This window comes from Melanerpes formicivorus, unplaced genomic scaffold (assembly GCF_026170545.1).
Source record: "Melanerpes formicivorus ecotype bairdi unplaced genomic scaffold, bMelFor1.0.p_v2 SCAF_442, whole genome shotgun sequence".
In the NCBI taxonomy this organism is placed as follows: domain Eukaryota; kingdom Metazoa; phylum Chordata; class Aves; order Piciformes; family Picidae; genus Melanerpes; species Melanerpes formicivorus.
The window spans coordinates 134,098-154,818 of NW_027142794.1; the positions used below are offsets into that span (position 1 = coordinate 134,098).

Sequence of the window (20,721 nt, forward strand, 5' to 3'; positions counted from 1 at the left end):
CTCTAGTCTGCTGGCTGTGGATATTTCTGTCTGTAGCATGTACCCTGCAGAACACTTCTGACACTGAGCTGCAGCTGACTGCCAAACCCCTGGCTTGAAAGAGCTGCAGGAGGGAGCAGCAGGTGGCTCAGCCCCTGGCCAAGGGGGGCAGGGGGGGGGGGTCAGGAAATTGCAGCACGAATTCTGTGGTCAGTTGGAGCTTCAGAGAGATGAAAAGAAACCAAAAACCCTCTTGAAGTCTCTGTGTGTGCAGCTCCTCCCTGCAGTGCCCAAGGGCAGGGTGAGGCTGTGGGGAGTGAGCTGCAAGGGGCTGGAGCCCTTGGCTGGGGGTCTCTCTCTCTCTGAGCATACTGAGCCTGAGCTGTCAGAATGGAAGGAACCAGAAGCTGCTTTGAGCCTAGAGCTGAACATCTGAGAGAGCTCCTGCAGCATGAGCAGAGTGGGAGAGGGAAGGCAAATCCTTGGTGGCTTTGGGGTTGACTTGGCCTTGGTGGCTTTGGGGTTGTGACTTGGCCATGATGGCTTTGGGGTTGACTTGGCCTTGATGGCTTTGGGATTGTGTCTTCACCTTGAAGGGTTTGTGGCTTGACTTTGATGGCTTTGGGGTTGTGGTTTGGCCTTGAAGGCTTTGGGGTTGACTTGGCCTTGGTGGCTTTGGGGTTGTGACTTGGCCATGATGGGTTTGGGGTTGACTTGGCCTTGAAGGGTTTGTGGCTTGACCTTGATGGCTTTGGGGTTGTGGTTTGGGGTTGACTTGACCTTGGTGGCTTTGGGGTTGTGTCTTGGCCTTGAAGGGTTTGGGGTTGAGTTGCCCTTGATGGCTTTGGGGTTGTGGTTTGGCCTTGAAGGGTTTGGGGTTGATTTGGCCTTGATGGCTTTGGGGTTGTGTCTTGGCCTTGAAGAGTTTGGGGTTGACTTGGCCTTGATGGCTTTGGGGTTGTGTCTTGGCCTTGATGGACTTAAGGCTGTCTTGGCCTGGCCAGATTTCCCCCCCCCCCCCCCCCCCCCCCCCATCCTGTGCCTTCCTTGATGCCTCCCTCCCAGCTGCAGCAGAGGTCAAAGCCATTGGAAGTCACTCTGTCTGCATCCTCAGCTTGGGCTCTGTGCCCCCACCCTGGGGCAGAGCCAGCAGCCCCAACCCTCCTCACCCTTCACCCATCCTCAGGTTGGTTTCTCACCTCCCCCCTCCTCTCTTTCTCTCCTTCTCCAGCACCCCCCCTCAGCCCCCACTGCTCCCAGGCCCCCAGCTGCTGCTCACAAACCTCCTCCTGGGGGTTTTCCTCTCCCACCACTCAAGCCAAAAGGCCTTGAGGGGGGTGTTGGGGTGGGGGGGAGGGCTGATCTTTTGCTTAGCAGCTGGCTGGGATTCACCCCTCCAGGAGGCACCTTGGGGGCTGGGGAGGGTTTTAAATCAGGGGAGGAGGGGTGGAAAAAAACCCCCAACCCCAACCAATGATGTGAATAATGAACTCAAAGACCCAGCTCAGCCTGCTGGGTGAGCTCTTGAGGAGGGAGCAGCACTTACATGATGTACACCCCCCCAAAAACTCATCACAGTGATGAGGCAAAGACCCCAAACCATTCCAGGGTTGGGGGAGGGGGTTCCAACCCCCCCTTACTGGGGCTGACCTGGGGAGTGGGAAGTCCTCTGTGCTTTTTGTCTGTTTGCTAGGAGCAGTTTGAGACCCTGTTAGCTGTTTTTGAGATGCATGCACTGGTCCAAGGGTTGAGTCTCCAACCAGGGAGCAAAGGAGAAACCAACCAACCCCCAACCACAAAATAAAGAGTCCAGACTTTGTGTACAGCTTTTGTTTTGGGGGGAGGGGAGCTCTTGGAAGGGCTCCCACACCACCCTCTGCCTCCCAACCCCTCTCTCCCCACCCAGCAGGAACCTGCCTTGGGGTTTGGGCCCACCCCAAGTGAAGCTGGGAAAAGGTTTGGGGGTTGAGTTGCCCAGGGAAGAAAAGGGGAAGGGGGAGGGGAGAGGAGGAAGTGGTTGGCCCAGAGGGAAAATTGGAGGTGGCAGGGAAGCAGAAGGTGGAAGGGAGAAGGACAAGGAGCAGCTCCAGCAGCTCCTCACCTCCCAGCCCCTTAACCTGGTGAGTGTTGCCCCCTGGGGCTGCTGAGCCTGGAGGGGAGCAGCCCCAGAGGGGAGCTGAGCAGTGCTCAGCAAGAGGCAAAGGCTGGGTGGGGGCAAGAGGCTGGGGTCAGGCTCTGCTCAGTGGTGCCCAGGGGCAGGGCAAGGGGCACAGAGTGGAGCCTGGGGGGCAAGAGGCTGGGGCCAGACTCTGCTCAGTGCTGCCCAGGGGCAGGGCAAGGGGCAGAGAGTGGAGCCTGGGGGGCAAGAGGCTGGGGCCAGGCTCTGCTCAGTGCTGCCCAGGGGCAGGGCAAGAGGCACAAAGTGGAGCCCAGGAGGAGAAAGTTGTTTGGTGTGAGGCTGCTGGAGGCCTGGAGCAGGCTGCCCAGAGAGGTTGTGCAGAGCTCCCAACCCCCCCTGGGCACTGTGCTGCTGCTGGGGGGCAGGGGGGGGTTGGACTGGGTGAGCTCCAGAGCTTCCCTTCCAGCCCTCACCCTGCTGGGCTCTGGGGGCTGTGCAGGATGCTGCTGAGTCCCAGCTGCAGCTCAGTGCCTCACTGAGGTGTGCAGAACCCCTGCAGCAGGCTGTGGAGTCTCCTGCAGTGGAGATAACTCAAAGCCCACCTGGGAGATGAGCTCCTGGGTGCCTGGATGCTCTCTCTAGGTCCTTTCCAAGCCCCTACCCCCTCCCTAGCACAGCAAACCTGAGCTGCTCCTGCAGGCTCTGGGGGTGCTGAGGAGCTGAGAGCTTCAGGGCAGTGTTGAGACTGCAGGAGAGGAAAAGTTCAGTACAACAGAGAGGTTTATTTAAAAAACAAGAGAGTCCAAGCAGGCTCTGGGGAGGAGGAGGAGGAGGCTGAGCTGCCCCTGGGCTAATCCATTCGAGCCTTCAGGGTCCTGGTGGTGATTTTGTCTTTCTCACTGGAGGGAGAGAGAGAAGAAGAAGATGAAATCAGCCTGGGTTTAACACCAGGCTGCCCAGGGGGAGGGGGGTGGAGGCCCCAGCCCTGGAGGTGGCCCAGAAAGGTGAGGCCATGGAACTTGGGCCAGGATGGTGTTGGGCTGGAGGAGCTCAAAGGCCTTCTCCAAGCAAACCCAATTCTCTTAGAGGTCTTTTCCAACCTTAGGGGGGGACTCTGATTCTCCCCAGGCTGTGCCTAGAGGAAGCTGCAGGAGGGGGGGGGGGGGGGGCAGATAGTTGCTTGGTGCAGGCAGGAGGTAAGCAGAAGGTGGCTGCTGGCACTGAGCAAACCTTCCCCTCCTGCTGCCGCGGCCCAGGGGAGCCCCAGGGGGTGCAGCAGGTCACACTGCAGGCAGGGAGGGAATGCCACAGCCAGCTCCCAAGGGTTGGGGGGGGGGTGGGGGTCACACCTCTGGCAGTGCAGAGCCAGAGCCTGACTCTGAGCTCCGCTTCCCCCAGCCCCAAACCGCAGGCCAGAGGTGGCAGGAGAGCAGCCAGGGCGAGCCAGGGGCTGCTGCAAGGGGCTGCTGCAAGGGGGCTGCTGCAAGGGGCTGCTGGAAGGGGGCTGCTGCAAGGGGCTGCTGCAAGGGGCTGCTGCAAGGGGGCTGCTGCAAGGGGCTGCTGCAAGGGGCTGCTGCAAGGGGGCTGCTGGAAGGGGGCTGCTGCAAGGGGCTGCTGCAAGGGGCTGCTGCAAGGGGGCTGCTGCAAGGGGCTGCTGCAATGGGGCTGCTGCAAGGGGCTGCTGCAAGGGGCTGCTGCAAGGGGGCTGCTGCCAGGGGCTGCTGCAAGGGGGCTGCTGCAAGGGGGCTGCTGCAAGGGGCTGCTGCAAGGGGGCTGCTGCAAGGGGGCTGCTGCAAGGGGGCTGCTGCAAGGGGGCTGAGGGGAGGGGCTGCTGCAAGGGGGCTGCTGCAAGGGGCTGCTGCAAGGGGGCTGCTGCAAGGGGGCTGCTGCAAGGGGGCTGCTGCAAGGGGCTGCTGCAAGGGGGCTGCTGCAAGGGGGCTGCTGCAAGGGGGCTGCTGCAAGGGGCTGTTGCAAGGGGCTGCTGCAAGGGGCTGCTGCAAGGGGCTGCTGCCAGGGGGCTGCTGCCAGGGGCTGCTGCAAGGGGGCTGCTGCCAGGGGCTGCTGCAAGGGGGCTGCTGCCAGGGGCTGCTGCAAGGGGCTGCTGCAAGGGGGCTGCTGCAAGGGGGCTGCTGCAAGGGGCTGCTGCAAGGGGGCTGCTGCAAGGGGCTGCTGCAAGGGGGCTGCTGCAAGGGGGCTGCTGCAAGGGGCTGCTGCAAGGGGCTGCTGCAAGGGGGCTGCTGCAAGGGGGCTGCTGCAAGGGGCTGCTGCAAGGGGGCTGAGGGGAGGGGCTGCTGCAAGGGGGCTGCTGCAAGGGGCTGCTGGAAGGGGGCTGCTGCAAGGGGGCTGAGGGGAGGGGCTGCTGCAAGGGGCTGCTGCAAGGGGCTGCTGCAAGGGGGCTGAGGGGAGGGGCTGCTGCAAGGGGGCTGCTGCAAGGGGCTGCTGGAAGGGGGCTGCTGCAAGGGGGCTGAGGGGAGGGGCTGCTGCAAGGGGCTGCTGGAAGGGGCTGCTGCAAGGGGGCTGCTGCAAGGGGCTGCTGCAAGGGGGCTGCTGCAAGGGGGCTCCTGCAAGGGGGCTGAGGGGAGGGGCTGCTGGAAGGGGCTGCTGGAAGGGGCTGCTGCAAGGGGGCTGCTGGAAGGGGCTGCTGCAAGGGGGCTGCTGCAAGGGGCTGCTGCAAGGGGGCTGCTGCAAGGGGCTGCTGCAAGGGGGCTGCTGGAAGGGGCTGCTGGAAGGGGGCTGCTGCAAGGGGGCTGCTGCAAGGGGGCTGCTGCAAGGGGGCTGAGGGGAGGGGCTGCTGCAAGGGGCTGCTGCAAGGGGCTGCTGCAAGGGGGCTGCTGCAAGGGGGCTGCTGCAAGGGGGCTGCTGCAAGGGGGCTGCTTCAAGGGGCTGCTGCAAGGGGGCTGCTGCAAGGGGGCTGCTGCAAGGGGCTGCTGCAAGGGGGCTGCTGCAAGGGGGCTGCTGCAAGGGGGCTGCTGCAAGGGGCTGCTGCAAGGGGGCTGCTGCAAGGGGCTGCTGCAAGGGGGCTGCTGCAAGGGGCTGCTGCAAGGGGGCTGCTGCAAGGGGCTGCTGCAAGGGGGCTGCTGCAAGGGGCTGCTGCAAGGGGCTGCTGCAAGGGGGCTGCTGCAAGGGGGCTGCTGCCAGGGGCTGCTGCAAGGGGGCTGCTGCAAGGGGGCTGCTGCAAGGGGGCTGCTGCAAGGGGGCTGAGGGGAGGGGCTGCTGCAAGGGGGCTGCTGCAAGGGGGCTGCTGCAAGGGGGCTGCTGCAAGGGGGCTGCTGCAAGGGGGCTGCTGCAAGGGGCTGCTGCAAGGGGGCTGCTGCAAGGGGGCTGAGGGGAGGGGCTGCTGCAAGGGGGCTGCTGCAAGGGGCTGCTGCAAGGGGGCTGCTGCAAGGGGGCTGCTGCAAGGGGCTGCTGCAAGGGGCTGCTGCAAGGGGCTGCTGCAAGGGGGCTGCTGGAAGGGGCTGCTGGAAGGGGGCTGCTGCAAGGGGCTGCTGCAAGGGGGCTGCTGCAAGGGGGCTGCTGCAAGGGGGCTGCTGCAAGGGGCTGCTGCAAGGGGGCTGCTGCAAGGGGCTGCTGCAAGGGGGCGCTGGAAGGGGCTGCTGCAAGGGGGCTGCTGCAAGGGGGCTGCTGCAAGGGGCTGCTGCAAGGGGCTGCTGCAAGGGGGCTGCTGCAAGGGGGCTGCTGCAAGGGGCTGCTGCAAGGGGCTGCTGCAAGGGGGCTGCTGCAAGGGGGCTGCTGCAAGGGGGCTGCTGCAAGGGGGCTGAGGGGAGGGGGCTGCTGCAAGGGGCTGCTGCAAGGGGCTGCTGCAAGGGGGCTGCTGCAAAGGGCTGCTGCAAGGGGGCTGCTGCAAGGGGGGCTGCTGCAAGGGGGGCTGCTGCAAGGGGCTGCTGCAAGGGGGCTGAGGGGAGGGGCAGCCTGCTGGAGGGTGAGGGGACAGCCTGAGGCTGAGCTGAGCAGAGTGCTGGGTGAGCTGTGGAGGGGGGAGCAGCACTTACATGATGTGCACCACCACCCCCATGCCGGACAGGGCGTCTCGGTCCACCGCGTTGAGGATGGCCTGGGAGATGGTCTCAAAGAGGTGGTCAGGCTCCTGAGGGACAGAAGCTGCTTCAGGGAGGGGGGAAAAGCAGCCTGGAGCCAGCAGCCCTGCTGCAAAGTGGGTTTTGTTCAACCCCCAACCCTAACCAGAACCACCCCCCCCCCCCACCAAGGAACAGCCAAGAAGCCAACCAGGTCCTGGGCTGCAGCCCCAGCAGGGTTGGGCAGCAGGACAAGGGAGGGGATTCTGCCTCCCCTCCCCCCCCACAACCTGAGACCCCCACCTGCAGCTCTGCAGCCCCCAGAACAAGGACCTAGAGCTGCTGGAGAGGGTCCAGAGGAGGCCACAAAGGTGATCAGAGAGGCTGGAGAAGCTCCCCCTGTGGGGTCAGGCTGGGAGAGCTGGGGCTGTGCAGCCTGGAGAAGGCTCCAGGCAGACCTCAGAGCAGCCTGCCAGGACCTGAAGGGCTCCAGGAGAGCTGGGGAGGGACTTGGGACAAGGGCTGGGAGGGCCAGGATGAGGAAGAAGGGTTGGAAACCAGCCAAGAGGAATTCTGCTTGGACAGCAGGAGGGAGTTCTTTCCTCTGAGGGTGGTGAGACACTGGAGCAGGCTGCCCAGGGGAAGCTGTGGATGCTTCATCCCTGGAAGCACCAAAGGCCAGGCTGGAGGAGGCCTTGGAGCAGCCTGGGCTGGTGGGAGGGGTCCCTGCCCATGGGAGGGGGATTGGAATTGGCTGATCCTGAAGTCTCCCTTCCACCCCCAGGCCATGGAGCCTGAGCCTCCCTTCCACCCCCACCCCATGGAGCCTGAGCCTCCCTTCCACCCCCAGGCCATGGACCCTGAGCCTCCCTTCCACCCCCAGCCCATGGAGCCTGAGCCTCCCTTCCAGCCCAGCCCATGGATCCTGAGCCTCCCTTCCACCCCCAGCCCATGGATCCTGAGCCTCCCTTCCACCCCCAGCCCATGGAACCTGAGCCTCCCTTCCTCCCCCAGCCCATGGAGCCTGAGCCTCCCTCCCACCCCCACCCCATGGAACCTGAGCCTCCCTTCCTCCCCCAGCCCATGGAGCCTGAGCCTCCCTTCCTCCCCCAGCCCATGGAGCCTGAGCCTCCCTTCCTCCCCCAGCCCATGGAGCCTGAGCCTCCCTTCCAGCCCAGCCCATGGAGCCTGAGCCTCCCTTCCAGCCCAGCCCATGGAGCCTGAGCCTCCCTTCCAGCCCAGCCCATGGAGCCTGAGCCTCCCTTCCAGCCCAGCCCATGGAGCCTGAGCCTCCCTTCCAGCCCAGCCCATGGAGCCTGAGCCTCCCTTCCACCCCCAGCCCATGGAGCCTGAGCCTCCCTTCCACCCCCAGCCCATGAAGCCTGAGCCTCCCTTCCTCCCCCAGCCCATGGAGCCTGAGCCTCCCTTCCACCCCCAGCCCATGAAGCCTGAGCCTCCCTTCCACCCCCAGCCCATGGAGCCTGAGCCTCCCTTCCACCCCCAGCCCATGGAGCCTGAGCCTCCCTTCCTCCCCCAGCCCATGGAGCCTGAGCCTCCCTTCCACCCCCAGCCCATGGAGCCTGAGCCTCCCTTCCACCCCCAGGCCATGGAGCCTGAGCCTCCCTTCCAGCCCCAGCCCATGGAGCCTGAGCCTCCCTTCCAGCCCCAGCCCATGGAGCCTGAGCCTCCCTTCCACCCCCAGCCCATGGATCCTGAGCCTCCCTTCCACCCCCAGCCCATGGATCCTGAGCCTCCCTTCCACCCCCAGGCCATGGATCCTGAGCCTCCCTTCCACCCCCAGCCCATGGATCCTGAGCCTCCCTTCCACCCCAGCCCATAGAGCCTGAGCCTCCCTTCCACCCCCAGGCCATGGAGCCTGAGCCTCCCTTCCACCCCAGCCCATGGATCCTGAGCCTCCCTTCCACCCCCAGCCCATGGATCCTGAGCCTCCCTTCCAGCCCAGCCCATGGAGCCTGAGCCTCCCTTCCACCCCTATGCCATGGAGCCTGAGCCTCCCTTGCAGCCCAGCCCATGGATCCTGAGCCTCCCTTCCACCCCTAGCCCATGGAGCCTGAGCCTCCCTTCCAGCCCAGCCCATGAAGCCTGAGCCTCCCTTCCACCCCCAGCCCATGAAGCCTGAGCCTCCCTTCCACCCCCAGCCCATGGAGCCTGAGCCTCCCTTCCAGCCCAGCCCATGGATCCTGAGCCTCCCTTCCACCCCCAGGCCATGGACCCTGAGCCTCCCTTCCACCCCCAGGCCATGGAGCCTGAGCCTCCCTTCCTCCCCCAGCCCATGGAGCCTGAGCCTCCCTTCCAGCCCAGCCCATGGATCCTGAGCCTCCCTTCCACCCCCAGGCCATGGACCCTGAGCCTCCCTTCCACCCCTATGCCATGGAGCCTGAGCCTCCCTTCCAGCCCCACCCCATGGATCCTGAGCCTCCCTTCCTCCCCCAGCCCATGAAGCCTGAGCCTCCCTTCCACCCCAGCCCATGGAGCCTGAGCCTCCCTTCCAGCCCCACCCCATGGATCCTGAGCCTCCCTTCCTCCCCCAGCCCATGGAGCCTGAGCCTCCCTTCCACCCCCAGCCCATGGAGCCTGAGCCTCCCTTCCACCCCCACCCCATGGAGCCTGAGCCTCCCTTCCACCCCCAGCCCATGGAGCCTGAGCCTCCCTTCCAGCCCCACCCCATGGAGCCTGAGCCTCCCTTCCACCCCCACCCCATGGAGCCTGAGCCTCCCTTCCACCCCCAGCCCATGGAGCCTGAGCCTCCCTTCCACCCCAGCCCATGGAGCCTGAGCCTCCCTTCCACCCCCAGCCCATGGAGCCTGAGCCTCCCTTCCACCCCCAGCCCATGGATCCTGAGCCTCCCTTCCTCCCCCAGCCCATGGAGCCTGAGCCTCCCTTCCTCCCCCAGCCCATGGAGCCTGAGCCTCCCTTCCACCCCCAGGCCATGGAGCCTGAGCCTCCCTTCCTCCCCCAGCCCATGAAGCCTGAGCCTCCCTTCCTCCCCCAGCCCATGGATCCTGAGCCTCCCTTCCTCCCCCAGCCCATGAAGCCTGAGCCTCCCTTCCACCCCAGCCCATGGAGCCTGAGCCTCCCTTCCAGCCCCACCCCATGGATCCTGAGCCTCCCTTCCTCCCCCAGCCCATGGAGCCTGAGCCTCCCTTCCACCCCCAGCCCATGGAGCCTGAGCCTCCCTTCCACCCCCACCCCATGGAGCCTGAGCCTCCCTTCCACCCCCAGCCCATGGAGCCTGAGCCTCCCTTCCAGCCCCACCCCATGGAGCCTGAGCCTCCCTTCCACCCCCACCCCATGGAGCCTGAGCCTCCCTTCCACCCCCAGCCCATGGAGCCTGAGCCTCCCTTCCACCCCAGCCCATGGAGCCTGAGCCTCCCTTCCACCCCCAGCCCATGGAGCCTGAGCCTCCCTTCCACCCCCAGCCCATGGATCCTGAGCCTCCCTTCCTCCCCCAGCCCATGGAGCCTGAGCCTCCCTTCCTCCCCCAGCCCATGGAGCCTGAGCCTCCCTTCCACCCCCAGGCCATGGAGCCTGAGCCTCCCTTCCACCCCCAGCCCATGGAGCCTGAGCCTCCCTTCCACCCCCACCCCATGGAGCCTGAGCCTCCCTTCCACCCCCAGGCCATGGAGCCTGAGCCTCCCTTCCACCCCCAGCCCATGGAGCCTGAGCCTCCCTTCCACCCCAGCCCAGCCTCTGCCCCTCTGCTGCTGCAGGCTGCTGGGCGCTGCCTTCCCTTCGCCCTCCCCAGCCCCTCCCAGACGCTGCTGAGCCCAGAGGCCTCCCAGCCCTGCCCCTGGGGCCGTGCAGGGGGCAGCAGGCGGCTGGGGGCAGGGGGGCAGGGCTGCAGACTCACCATGCCAGGCTCCCAGAGGGACTCACACATGCCATACATCTGCTCGGAGCAGGTGCCGCTCACCACGAAGTCGTCGGTGACCATGGGGCAGCCGATCAGGTCCAGGGAGCAGATGAAGGGCTCATAGGTGAGGGGGTCCAGCCCAGCTATCACAGGCTCTGTGTAGTAAGGGCCAAACCTGGGGAGAGCAGCAGCAGCAGCCCCCACAGCCCAGTCAGCCTCAGCAGCCCCGGGCCAGAGGGCAGGGGGAGGCTGGCGGCGGGCAGGCTGCGGCCGTCCCCTCCCCGGAGGTGCTCGAGGCCAGGGCGGGGGTGAAGCAACCCTGGGCTGCTGGGAGGGGTCTCTGACCATGCCAGGGGTCCCTGTCCATGCCAGGGGTCCCTGCCCATGCCAGGGGTCCCTGCCCATGCCAGGGGGCTGGAGCTGGATGAGCTTGGAGGTCCCTTCCAACCCAACCCATTCTGTCGGCCCAGGGCAAAGAGCTCATGGAGGCTGCCAGTGGGGGAGACCTTCAGGGCCACTGAGAGCAGCCTCAGAGGATGGGGGCTGGGGGCTCCTCTGCCCATGCAAGCACCCCCAGAGGATGCAGGACGGGGGCTGGGGGCTCCTCTGCCCATGCAAGCACCCCCAGAGGATGCAGGATGGGGGCTGGGGGCTCCTCTGCCCATGCAAGCACCCCCAGAGGATGGGGGCTGGGGGCTCCTCTGCCCATTTAAGCACCCCCAGAGGATGCAGAATGGGGGCTGGGGGCTCCTCTGCCCATGCAAGCACCCCCAGAGGGTGCAGGATGGGGGCTGGGGGCTCCTCTGCTCATTTAAGCACCCCCAGAGGATGCAGGATGGGGGCTGGGGGCTCCTCTGCCCATGCAAGCAGCCCCAGAGGATGCAGGATGGGGGCTGGGGGCTCCTCTGCCCACCCAAGCACCCCCAGAGGATGCAGGATGGGGGCTGGGGGCTCCTCTGCCCATGCAAGCACCCCCAGAGGATGCAGGATGGGGGCTGGGGGCTCCTCTGCCCATGCAAGCACCCCCAGAGGGTGCAGGATGGGGGCTGGGGGCTCCTCTGCCCATGCAAGCAGCCCCAGAGGATGCAGGATGGGGGCTGGGGGCTCCTCTGCCCATGCAAGCACCCCCAGAGGGTGCAGGATGGGGGCTGGGGGCTCCTCTGCCCATGCAAGCACCCCCAGAGGGTGCAGGATGGGGGCTGGGGGCTCCTCTGCCCATGCAAGCACCCCCAGAGGATGCAGGATGGGGGCTGGGGGCTCCCCTGCCCATGCAAGCAGCCCCAAGGTGCCCATCTGCTGCTGCCTGACAGCTACCTTCTCTCATACAGCAGGTTGGAAACCATGCTCATGAAGGTCTGGGGCTTGATCTGCCTCCCTTCCTTCAGCTCATAGAGGTTCAGCCTGAACTTCAGCCTCTGGGCACTGCAAGAGATGAGAGTCAGCATGAAAGCACAAGCAAGGTCCTTCCTCTTCCTCTTCCTCTTCCCCTTCCCCTTCCCCCCTGCCCTGGGCTGTTCCACTGCAGGCAGGCAGGTCCCAGCCCCTGGGGCAGGCAGATCCCAGCCCCTGGGACAGGCAGGTCCCAGCCCCTAGGGCAGGCAGATCCCAGCCCTTGAGGCAGGCAGATCCCAGCCCCTAGGGCAGGCAGATCCCAGCTCCTAGGGCAGGCAGATCCCAGCTCCTAGGGCAGGCAGATCCCAGCCCCTAGGGCAGGCAGATCCCAGCCCCTAGGGCAGGCAGGTCCCAGCCCTTGAGGCAGGCAGATCCCAGCTCCTAGGGCAGGCAGATCCCAGCCCCTGGGGCAGGCAGATCCCAGCCCCTGGGGCAGGCAGGTCCCAGCTCCTAGGGCAGGCAGATCCCAGCCCCTGGGGCAGGCAGATCCCAGCCCCTGAGGCAGGCAGGTCCCAGCCCCCGGGGCAGGCAGATCCCAGCCCCTAGGGCAGGCAGGTCCCAGCCCCTAGGGCAGGCAGGTCCCAGCCCTTGAGGCAGGCAGATCCCAGCCCCCGAGGCAGGCAGATCCCAGCCCCTAGGGCAGGCAGATCCCAGCCCTTGAGGCAGGCAGATCCCAGCCCCTGGGACAGGCAGGTCCCAGCCCCTAGGGCAGGCAGATCCCAGCCCTTGGGACAGGCAGATCCCAGCCCCCGAGGCAGGCAGATCCCAGCCCCCAGGGCAGGCAGATCCCAGCCCCTACGGCAGGCAGATCCCAGCCCCTGGGACAGGCAGATCCCAGCCCCTAGGGCAGGCAGATCCCAGCCCTTGGGACAGGCAGATCCCAGCCCCCGGGGCAGGCAGATCCCAGCCCTTGGGACAGGCAGATCCCAGCCCCCAGAGCAGGCAGATCCCAGCCCCTGAGGCAGGCAGATCCCAGCCCCTGAGGCAGGCAGATCCCAGCCCCCGGGGCAGGCAGATCCCAGCCCCCAGGGCAGGCAGATCCCAGCCCCTGAGGCAGGCAGATCCCAGCCCCCGGGGCAGGCAGATCCCAGCCCCTGGGGCAGGCAGATCCCAGCTCCTAGGGCAGGCAGATCCCAGCCCCCGGGGCAGGCAGGTCCCAGCCCCCGGGGCAGGCAGATCCCAGCCCTTGAGGCAGGCAGATCCCAGCCCCTAGGGCAGGCAGGTCCCAGCCCTTGAGGCAGGCAGATCCCAGCCCCCGAGGCAGGCAGATCCCAGCCCCCGAGGCAGGCAGATCCCAGCCCCCGGAGCAGGCAGATCCCAGCCCCTGAGGCAGGCAGATCCCAGCCCCTGAGGCAGGCAGATCCCAGCCCCCGGGGCAGGCAGGGCCCCTGCAGCTGCTCTGCTGCCTGAAGGTGGCTCAGTCTCGCAGGTGCTGCTGCTCTCTGGGCTGGCAGCACTCCCGGGGGGGGCAGATGCAGGAGAGCAGTGCTGGCACCCAGCTGCTGCCCCCTGCCCACCAGCAGCCAACATCCACACTCAGCAGGAGCTGCCACCTGGGGCTTCCAGTAACTGCCAGCCTTCTTCCACTGAGGCTGGGGAGACACTGGAACGGGCTGCCCCCTCCCTGGAGGCGTCCCAGGCCAGGCTGGACGAGGCTTTGAGCAGCCTGGGGCCGGGGGGAGGTGTCCCTGCCCAGGGCAGGGGGGGTTGGACCTGGCTGATCCTGCAGGTCCCTTCCGAGCCAACCCCTTCTGTGACCCCCCCCGGGCGGGCAGGCAGGCAGGGCCGGGAGGAGGGGGGTGGGGGTCTCACTCACACGGTCTGCACGTCGGTGGCCAGCCCTGCCAGGCCGATGTACAACCTCTCCCCCATGGGGAATATCTTCTGGAAGTCGGTGGTGACCATCTGCGCCTGGATCCCGAACCGCCGGTCCGAAGCGATGGCCACGCAGTTCTTCCCCTTCATGGCCATGACGGCCCCGCCGTTGTAGCTCATGATCGACTGGAAGGGAGAGAGCAGGGCAGGGGCTACGGCCGGGCCCGGGGGGCGCAGCTCCCGCCCAGCCCCCAGCCCCCAGCCCGCCGCCGCCGCCGCCGCAGGAGCCTCCTGCCCGCGGGGGTCGCCCCCCTCCGCCCGGCCGAGGGGAAGCCAGCGCCGCTCTCCCCTCGCCGCTTCGGCTTTAACGCTCCCATGTCTGGGGACGGGGGCGGGCAGCCCGCACCGGGGCTGCTCCCGGCCGCCGCTTCCGCCGCCGCCGCCCGGCGTGAGCACCGCGGGAGGTCTCCATCCCTCCCTCCCTCCCTCCCTCCCTCCCGCCTGCCGGGCCGGGCTGCTCAGCTCAGCTCAGCTCAGCTCAGCTCAGCTCTGCTCTGCTCTGCTCTGCTCTGCTCTGCTCTGCTCAGCTCCCCGTCCCCAGGACCCCCCCGGTGCTCACCATGGTGCCGGTGACTGCAGACTCCGCCAGGCCGCCGCCGCCGCTCCGCCCACGCCGCCGCCGCCGCGCCGCTGCGCCTGCGCCCGCCCCCTCCTCCTGCCCATTGGCCGGCGAGACGAGAGGACGCTCGCTATTGGTGAGTCAAGCTCTCCGTAAGGAGGATCTGATTGGCTGCGGCCGCGGGGAGGGGGGGGGGGAGGGAGAGGGAGGGAGGAAAAGTGAAGAGTCATAGCGCGCGGGGCATGATGGGACGGCGGCGGCCCGCCCGGGGGGGGCGGGCTACGAGGGGGGGAGGCAGGGGGGAGGCGCAGCTGGATCCGGCTCGGAGTGCAGCTGGATGTGCGGCGGGGGTCAGGGCGCAGCTGGATGTGCAGCGAGGGGTCAGCGCGCAGCTGGATGTGCAGGGGGGGTCAGGGCGCAGCTGGATGTGCAGCGAGGGGTCAGGGCGCAGCTGGATGTGCAGCGGGGGTCAGCACGCAGCTGGATGTGCAGGGGGGATCAGGGCGCAGCTGGGCGGGCGTGCAAGCGTCGCGGCACAGCTGGATGCGCACGCAGGGGCGGGGGCGCAGCTGGATGTGCCTTCGGGGTGTGGCGCAGCTGCGTGTAGACGCAGGGCTGTGGCACAGCTGGATGTGCTCCTCACGAGGGGCAAGGCACAGCTGGATGTGCACTCCAGGGGCATGAAACAGTTGGAGATGCGCCCAGGGGCCACAGGGCGGTTGGAGCTGAAGGCAGGAACGTGGCAGAGCTGGATCTGCACACGAGGGGCATGGCGCAGTTGGAGGGGACGCGCAGGCTGTGGCACAGCTGGATAAGCACACAGGGGCATGGCACAGCTGGAGAGGACATGCAGGATGTGACACAGCTGGATATAGACACAGGAGTATGGCACAGCTGGAGGGGCATGCAAGGGGGCACGGCACAGCTGGATATAGACACGGGCATGGCACAACTGGAGAGGACATGCAGGATGTGACACAGCTGGATATAGACACAGGAGTGTGGCACAGCTGGAGGGGCATGCAAGGGGGCATGGCACAGCTGGATATAGACACAGGAGCATGGCACAGCTGGATATAGACACAGGAGTGTGGCACAGCTGGAGGGGCATGCAAGGGGGCACGGCACAGCTGGATATAGACACGGGCATGGCACAGCTGGATATAGACACAGGGGCATGGCACAGCTGGAGAGGACATGCAGGGTGTGACACAGCTGGGTATAGATGGGCACGGCACAGCTGGATGTAGACACAGGGGCACGGCACATCTGGAGGGGCATGGCACAGCTGGATATCCACGCAGGGGCATGGCATAGCTGGAGGGGCATGCGAGGGGGCATGGCACAAAGGGGGGGGGGGGGGCACGGCCTCTGCCCCGCCGCCGCGTCCGTCCCCTGGGCTCCCACGGCCAAGCCTTGGGGAAACGGGGAGAGAAAAAACCAAAACAAAACCACAGGGAACGGGGGGGGGGAAAAGGGAGGAAAAGAGGCGGCCGCGTCCCTGGGTGGGCTCGAACCACCAACCTTTCGGTTAACAGCCGAACGCGCTAACCGATTGCGCCACAGAGACCGCGCTGAGCGACACCCTTGCGGCTGCCGCACTCAGCCGCACCTCCGCCGGGGCCGCGCTCGCCAGCACCGGGACCGAGCAGCACCGGAGCGCTGCCACTAGGCGCGGGCACCGGTATGGGGGCACCGGCACCGGTATGGGCGCTGGGACGCTGACACTAGCACCAGGCAGGGTGGCACTGGGCGTGGGCACCTGCAGGGGCGCTGGGATGTCGGAACACTGGCGCTGGGCAGCGGGGAGCTGGGATACTGTGGCTGGCACTGGGTACGGGGACACTGGGCTGGCACCAGCACCTCCTGCGCTTTTCCCCTCCCTTCCTCCCTTCCTTCCTTCCTCCCTTCCTTCTTCCCTTCCTACCTCCCTTCCTCCCTTCCTTCCCTCCCTTCCTTCCTCCCTTCCTTCCCTCCCTTCCTTCTCTCCCTTCCTTCCTCCCTTCCTTCTTTCCTTCCTTCCCTCCCTTCCTCCCTCCCTCCCTTCCCTCCCTTCCTTCCTCCCTTCCTTCTTTCCTTCCTTCCCTCCCTTCCTCCCTTCCTCCCTCCCTCCCTTCCTCCCTCCCTCCCTTCCCTCCCTCCCTCCCTCCCTCCCTCCCTCCCTTCCTTCCTTCCTTCCTTCCTTCCTTCCTTCCTTCCTTCCTTCCTTCCTTCCTTCCTTCCTTCCTCCCTCCCTCCCTCCCTCCCTCCCTCCCTCCCTTCCTTCCTTCCTTCCTTCCTTCCTTCCTTCCTTCCTTCCTTCCTTCCTTCCTTCCTTCCTTCCTTCCTTCCTCCTTCCCTCCCTTCCTCCCTCCCTCCCTTCCTCCCTCCCTCCCTCCCTTCCTTCCTTCCTCCCTCCCTTCCTTCCTTCTTTCCTTCCTCCCTCCCTTCCTCCCTCCCTTCCTTCCTCCCTCCCTTCCTTCCTCCCTCCCTTCCTTTCTCCTTCCCTTCCTTCCTCCCTTCCTTTCTCCCTCTTCCTTCCTTTCTCCCTCTTCCTTCCTTCCTCCCTCCCTTCCTTCCTTCCTCCCTTCCTTCCTCCCTCCCTTCCTTCCTCCCTCCCTTCCTTTCTCCCTCCCTTCCTTCCTCCCTCCCTCCCTTCCTTTCCTTTTCCCTTTTCCTCCTGCCTTTTTTCCACCCCATTTCTCCCTTCCTTTTCTTTTATCCTTTTCCTCCTTCCTTTCATTTTTTTCATTTTCCTCCCTTTTTTCCTTTTCCCCCTGCCTTTTCCCTTTCCCTCCTTCCTTTTTTTCATGCCTTCCCTTTTCCCTCCTTTTATTTTTCCTTTCTTTTCCTGCCTTATTTTCTTTCCTTTCCTTCTATTCCCTTTTTTTTTGTTGTTCTTGTCGCTTCTCTCCTTTCTGTTTCCCTTTTTTTTCCCCCACCACTATTTTCCCTCCTTTTTCTTTCTTTTCTTCTTTTTGTTCCTTTCCCTTCCCGCCGCAGCTCTTGCACCAGCAGGTACCGGCCCACGGCTCGCAGGGGCCGGGCTGCTCCCTGTCACCTCCCGAGTGGGAAGATCCCTACCGTTTGGGACCGCAAATGATCCCGCCGGTGGTCGCGGGGGGTCCCGGCGCACCACGGGGGATGGGGGACCGGCGGGACCCGTTAGCGGGGCTGCCGCCGGCCACCTCCTCTCCTCCTCGGATTTTGGGCTCATTCCAGGGGTTTTTAGGGATCCTTTCTCCTTGAGCACAACCCGGAGGGGTGGGGGGGACACGGCAGCAGCGGGGCTCTCCGCAGGCACCGGGGGCACCGGCGTTCCCCCGCGGTGTCACCCGAGGGGTGATGCCTTGTGCCCCGCCGGGTGTCACCGGAGGATGGGTGCCGGGGTGCCGGCGGGGGGGGGATGCCGTATCCCCTGGGACTGTGCTGGGGTGGGGGTACCGTGTCCCTAGGGGTGTCACCGGGCAGAACGGAAGGGGGGGGGGGGAGGCTGCCGTGATGCCGTGTCCCGGTGAGGAGGGGGTGTGTGTGTGTGTGGGGGAAGGGGATGCCGCGTCCCGGCATGGTGAGGTGGCAGTGGTGATGGGGGTGGGGGGTGGTGTTGAAACTCTCCATCACCCCCCCCACACCCCCTCCCCAATCTCGGCCCCTCACTCCCATCCTCCGCAAACCCCCCAAAGGAATGAGGTCACGTGAGGCGGGGCGGGGCCTGGCAGCGACTGGAGGAGGGAAAAAAAAATATATTAAAAAAAAAAAAAAAGGAGGAAAAAAAAATAGAGAGGAGAAAAAAAAAAAAAAAAGGAGGAGGAAGGAGGAAAAAGGAAAGAAATAAAAATAAAAAAGGGGAAAAAAAAGAAAGAAATAAAGAAAAAAAACGAGGGAGAGAAAGAGAGAGAGAGAAGGGGGGGGGGGGGGGGGGGGAAAAGGGCCCCGTCCGCAGCCGCCGCCGCCGCCGCCGCACCGAGCCGAGCCGAGCCGCAACCGAGCGGCGGGAGCGGGGCGGGGGGCGGCCGCGGGGCCGCTGCTGCCGCTGCCGCCGCCGCCGCCGCCACCAGGTACGGACGCGGCCCCGGGATTCCCCCCCCCCCCCGCCTCTCTTCATCCTCCTTCCTCCTCCTCCTCCTCCTCCTCCTCCTCCCCGCCGCCGCCGCCGCCGGGTCCCGTTCCCCCCCCCCTTCCCTCCCCGCTTCCTCCCCCCCCCCCCCCCCCCCCCGCAGCCTTTTTTCTCTTCTCGTTCAAGATGGCCGAAGGCCGCCGCCTCCTCCCCGCTTTGTGCCGCGGTGCCGGTGATGCCCGGGGGGGGGCGTCGTTACCGGGCTGTTTGGGGGACCGGAGAAGGGTTGCGGAGCCCTGACAGCTCCGTTTCCCCCCGCCCCGGGCCCGGCGAGGCGCGGAGCGGAGCGGGGCAGTGCGGTGCGCCCCCCACCCCCCCCCCGGTTAGGAACGTGGAGGTGGGGGTGGGGGACTGCGGCGGGAGCCCCCCACCGGGGCGGGCGGAGGGGCCGGGCCGGGCCGGGTCCCGGGGCGGGCTGTCAGGCGGTGCAGAGTACAAAGGGCTGCGGGGGTACCGGGGAGCGGCCCGGGATCACCGGGGCTGCCCCACCCCCACCCCCCCACCCCCGATCCAAATCTCTGTGTCGTGTTGAGCCCCCTCCTCCCCCCCCCCCCCCCCCCCAAATAACGAAGGGAGAGCTTCCCGGTCCACCGGGGCGAGCTCGTCCACCGGGCTGCGACCGGGCACCACCGGGGCCACGCTTGTCGGTGCCCAGCGGGTGTCACGCACCGCGACACGTCCCGCCGTGGGGAAGGGGAAGAAGGGGGGATGCGGACACGCGTGTCCGTGCTCCCCGCCGTGCTCCGTCCTCTCCCTTCCCGCTATTTCTCCGCTCGGCAGCGGCCGGTACCCGCGTCCCGCAGCCCGGGAGAGGATGGGGGGCGTCCCGTTGGGGGACGCGGGTTCACGCACCGGCAGCTTTTTGCCCTGCTGCCGGTGCTGGGGGGTCGGGGGACGAAGCGAGGTGGCCGTAGCCGCCGTACAGTCGAAGGGACAGTGCCGGGGGGCACCGTCCCGGTTTGATTCCCGGTCTCTGGTGGGTCCTGCGGGGAGGGGGACAGCCGGTTGGGTCTAAGTTCCCGGTGACTTTGAAACGTCCTTCTCCACCCGCGCTCCGTCCGGGGGTGGGGGGGGTTTGAGGAGGGGGGGGTGTCACCGTGTCCGGTCACCTCCCAGGGAGACAAAAGACCTCTAAAGCTGGGGAGGGGGGCGAGGGGCAGCCGGTTGCAGGCGGCGGGACCCGCTCCGCTGGCGGGGCCGGGGAGCAGCGGGCGCCGGTGGCGGGACGGGACGGGACGGGACTGCCCCAAGAGCCCCGGTGGGTCTCGCTGCTGCGACCGGCTCCGGGGCCCGGGAGGGGTCCGGGGGCTTTGTTCGCCCCCGCGGCAGGAAATCGCGGCTGCTATCACCCGGTTTATTAGAACCGGTTTGCGCCGGTGGCTCAGGCTCCCCCCTCCCGCCAGACCCCCGCGGGCAGCCATTGGCCGCACCGGCACCAAAAGCAGCAAAATTCCACCCAAAATGCAGCCGCCGCGTCCCGCCGTGGGCAGCCGGTGCCCGGTGGAGCTGCCCGGTCCCCTGGTAGGGGTCGGTGCGGGAGCCCGGGGCTGGGATATTGTGCCCCCCCCCCCCGGCATTCTCCTGGTCGGAGGTGGGGGGGGGCTGGCAGTGGCCCCCTCATCACCTGTGGACAGTGGAGGGTCCGGTGGCCCGGGGGCACCTAGGTGCAGGGCACCCCGGGGTGCCCACCCGGGGGATGCCCAGGGGTGAGAGCTGCGTCTGGGGGGCTGGGGCTTTCCCGAACACCCTGGTGCCCCTCTACAAGGGGCTGGGCTTGACCCCTGCCCCTCCAGCACAGAGCTGTCCTCGAGGTCCCTGTCCCCATCCCTGTGGCATCTCCATCCTGGTCCCCACGCTGTCCCCATCCCTGTGGCATCTCCATCCTGGTCCCCACGCTGTCCCCATCCCTGTGGCATCTCCATCCTGGTCCCCACGCTGTCCCCATCCCTGTGGCATCTCCATCCTGGTCCCCACGCTGTCCCCATCCCTGTGGCATCTCCATCCTGGTCCCCACACTGTCCCCATCCCTGTGACATCTCCATCCTGGTCCCCATGCTGTCCCCATCCCTGTGGCATCTCCATCCTGGTCCCCACGCTGTCCCCATCCCTGTGGCATCTCCATCCTGGTCCCCACGCTGTCCCCATCCCTGTGGCATCTCCATCCTGGTCCTCATCCTGTCCCCATCCCTGTGGCATCTCCATCCTGGTCCCCACACTGTCCCCATCCCTGTGGCATCTCCATCCTGGTCCCCACACTGTCCCCATCCCTGTGACATCTCCATCCTGGTCCCCACACTGTCCCCATCCCTGTGGCATTTCCATCCTGGTCCTCATCCTGTCCCCATCCCTGTGGCATCTCCATCCTGGTCCCCATGGTGTCCCCATCCCTGTGACATCTCCATCCTGTTCCCCATGGTGTCCCCATCCCTGTGGCATCTCCATCCTGGTCCCCATGGTGTCCTCACCCCTGTGGCATCTCCATGCCAGTCCCCACGGTGTCCCCATCCCTTCACACCTGCCTTGGAGACTCTACAGCAGCCAAACGAGATGAGGGACCCCAGGAGAAGCCCCCTAGGGCACCAGCAGGAGCATCCCCAGGGCAGGTGGTCCCAGTGTGGTCCCCACACTCCTGCACCCTGTGCCCCCCATGTGCTGCCTGGGCTCGGGGTTGTCTCCGTTGCTCTCCCCGGTGGCAGTGCCCACACCACAGCCACTGGCCCCTGGGGGGCTGCCTCGGTTGGTGTCAGGGGCTGCCCATGAAGGGCTTGACCAGGCAGCCGGTGCCCCCCCCCGCCGGGGTGCAGGGGGAGGGTG

At 66.5% G+C, this 20,721-nt stretch overlaps 1 protein-coding gene and 1 non-coding gene across 2 annotated transcripts; both read right to left on the reverse strand.

Moving 5' to 3' along the window:
* Positions 1–2,860: 2,860 nt before the first annotated feature.
* On the reverse strand, positions 2,861–13,906 carry PSMB3 (proteasome 20S subunit beta 3). Its single transcript, XM_068170588.1, has 6 exons — positions 13,812–13,906; positions 13,194–13,378; positions 11,300–11,407; positions 9,983–10,160; positions 6,088–6,182; positions 2,861–2,997 (listed from the first exon to the last, which is right to left on the reverse strand). Exons 1-6 carry the CDS (start codon positions 13,812–13,814, stop codon positions 2,949–2,951), a joined length of 618 nt encoding a protein of 205 aa, XP_068026689.1. The 5' UTR covers positions 13,815–13,906; the 3' UTR covers positions 2,861–2,948.
* A 1,401-nt stretch (positions 13,907–15,307) lies between these two features.
* Positions 15,308–15,381, reverse strand: TRNAN-GUU (transfer RNA asparagine (anticodon GUU)). The gene has a single exon. It is a non-coding gene; the product is annotated as a tRNA-Asn (tRNA).
* Between the last annotated feature and the right edge of the window lie 5,340 nt (positions 15,382–20,721).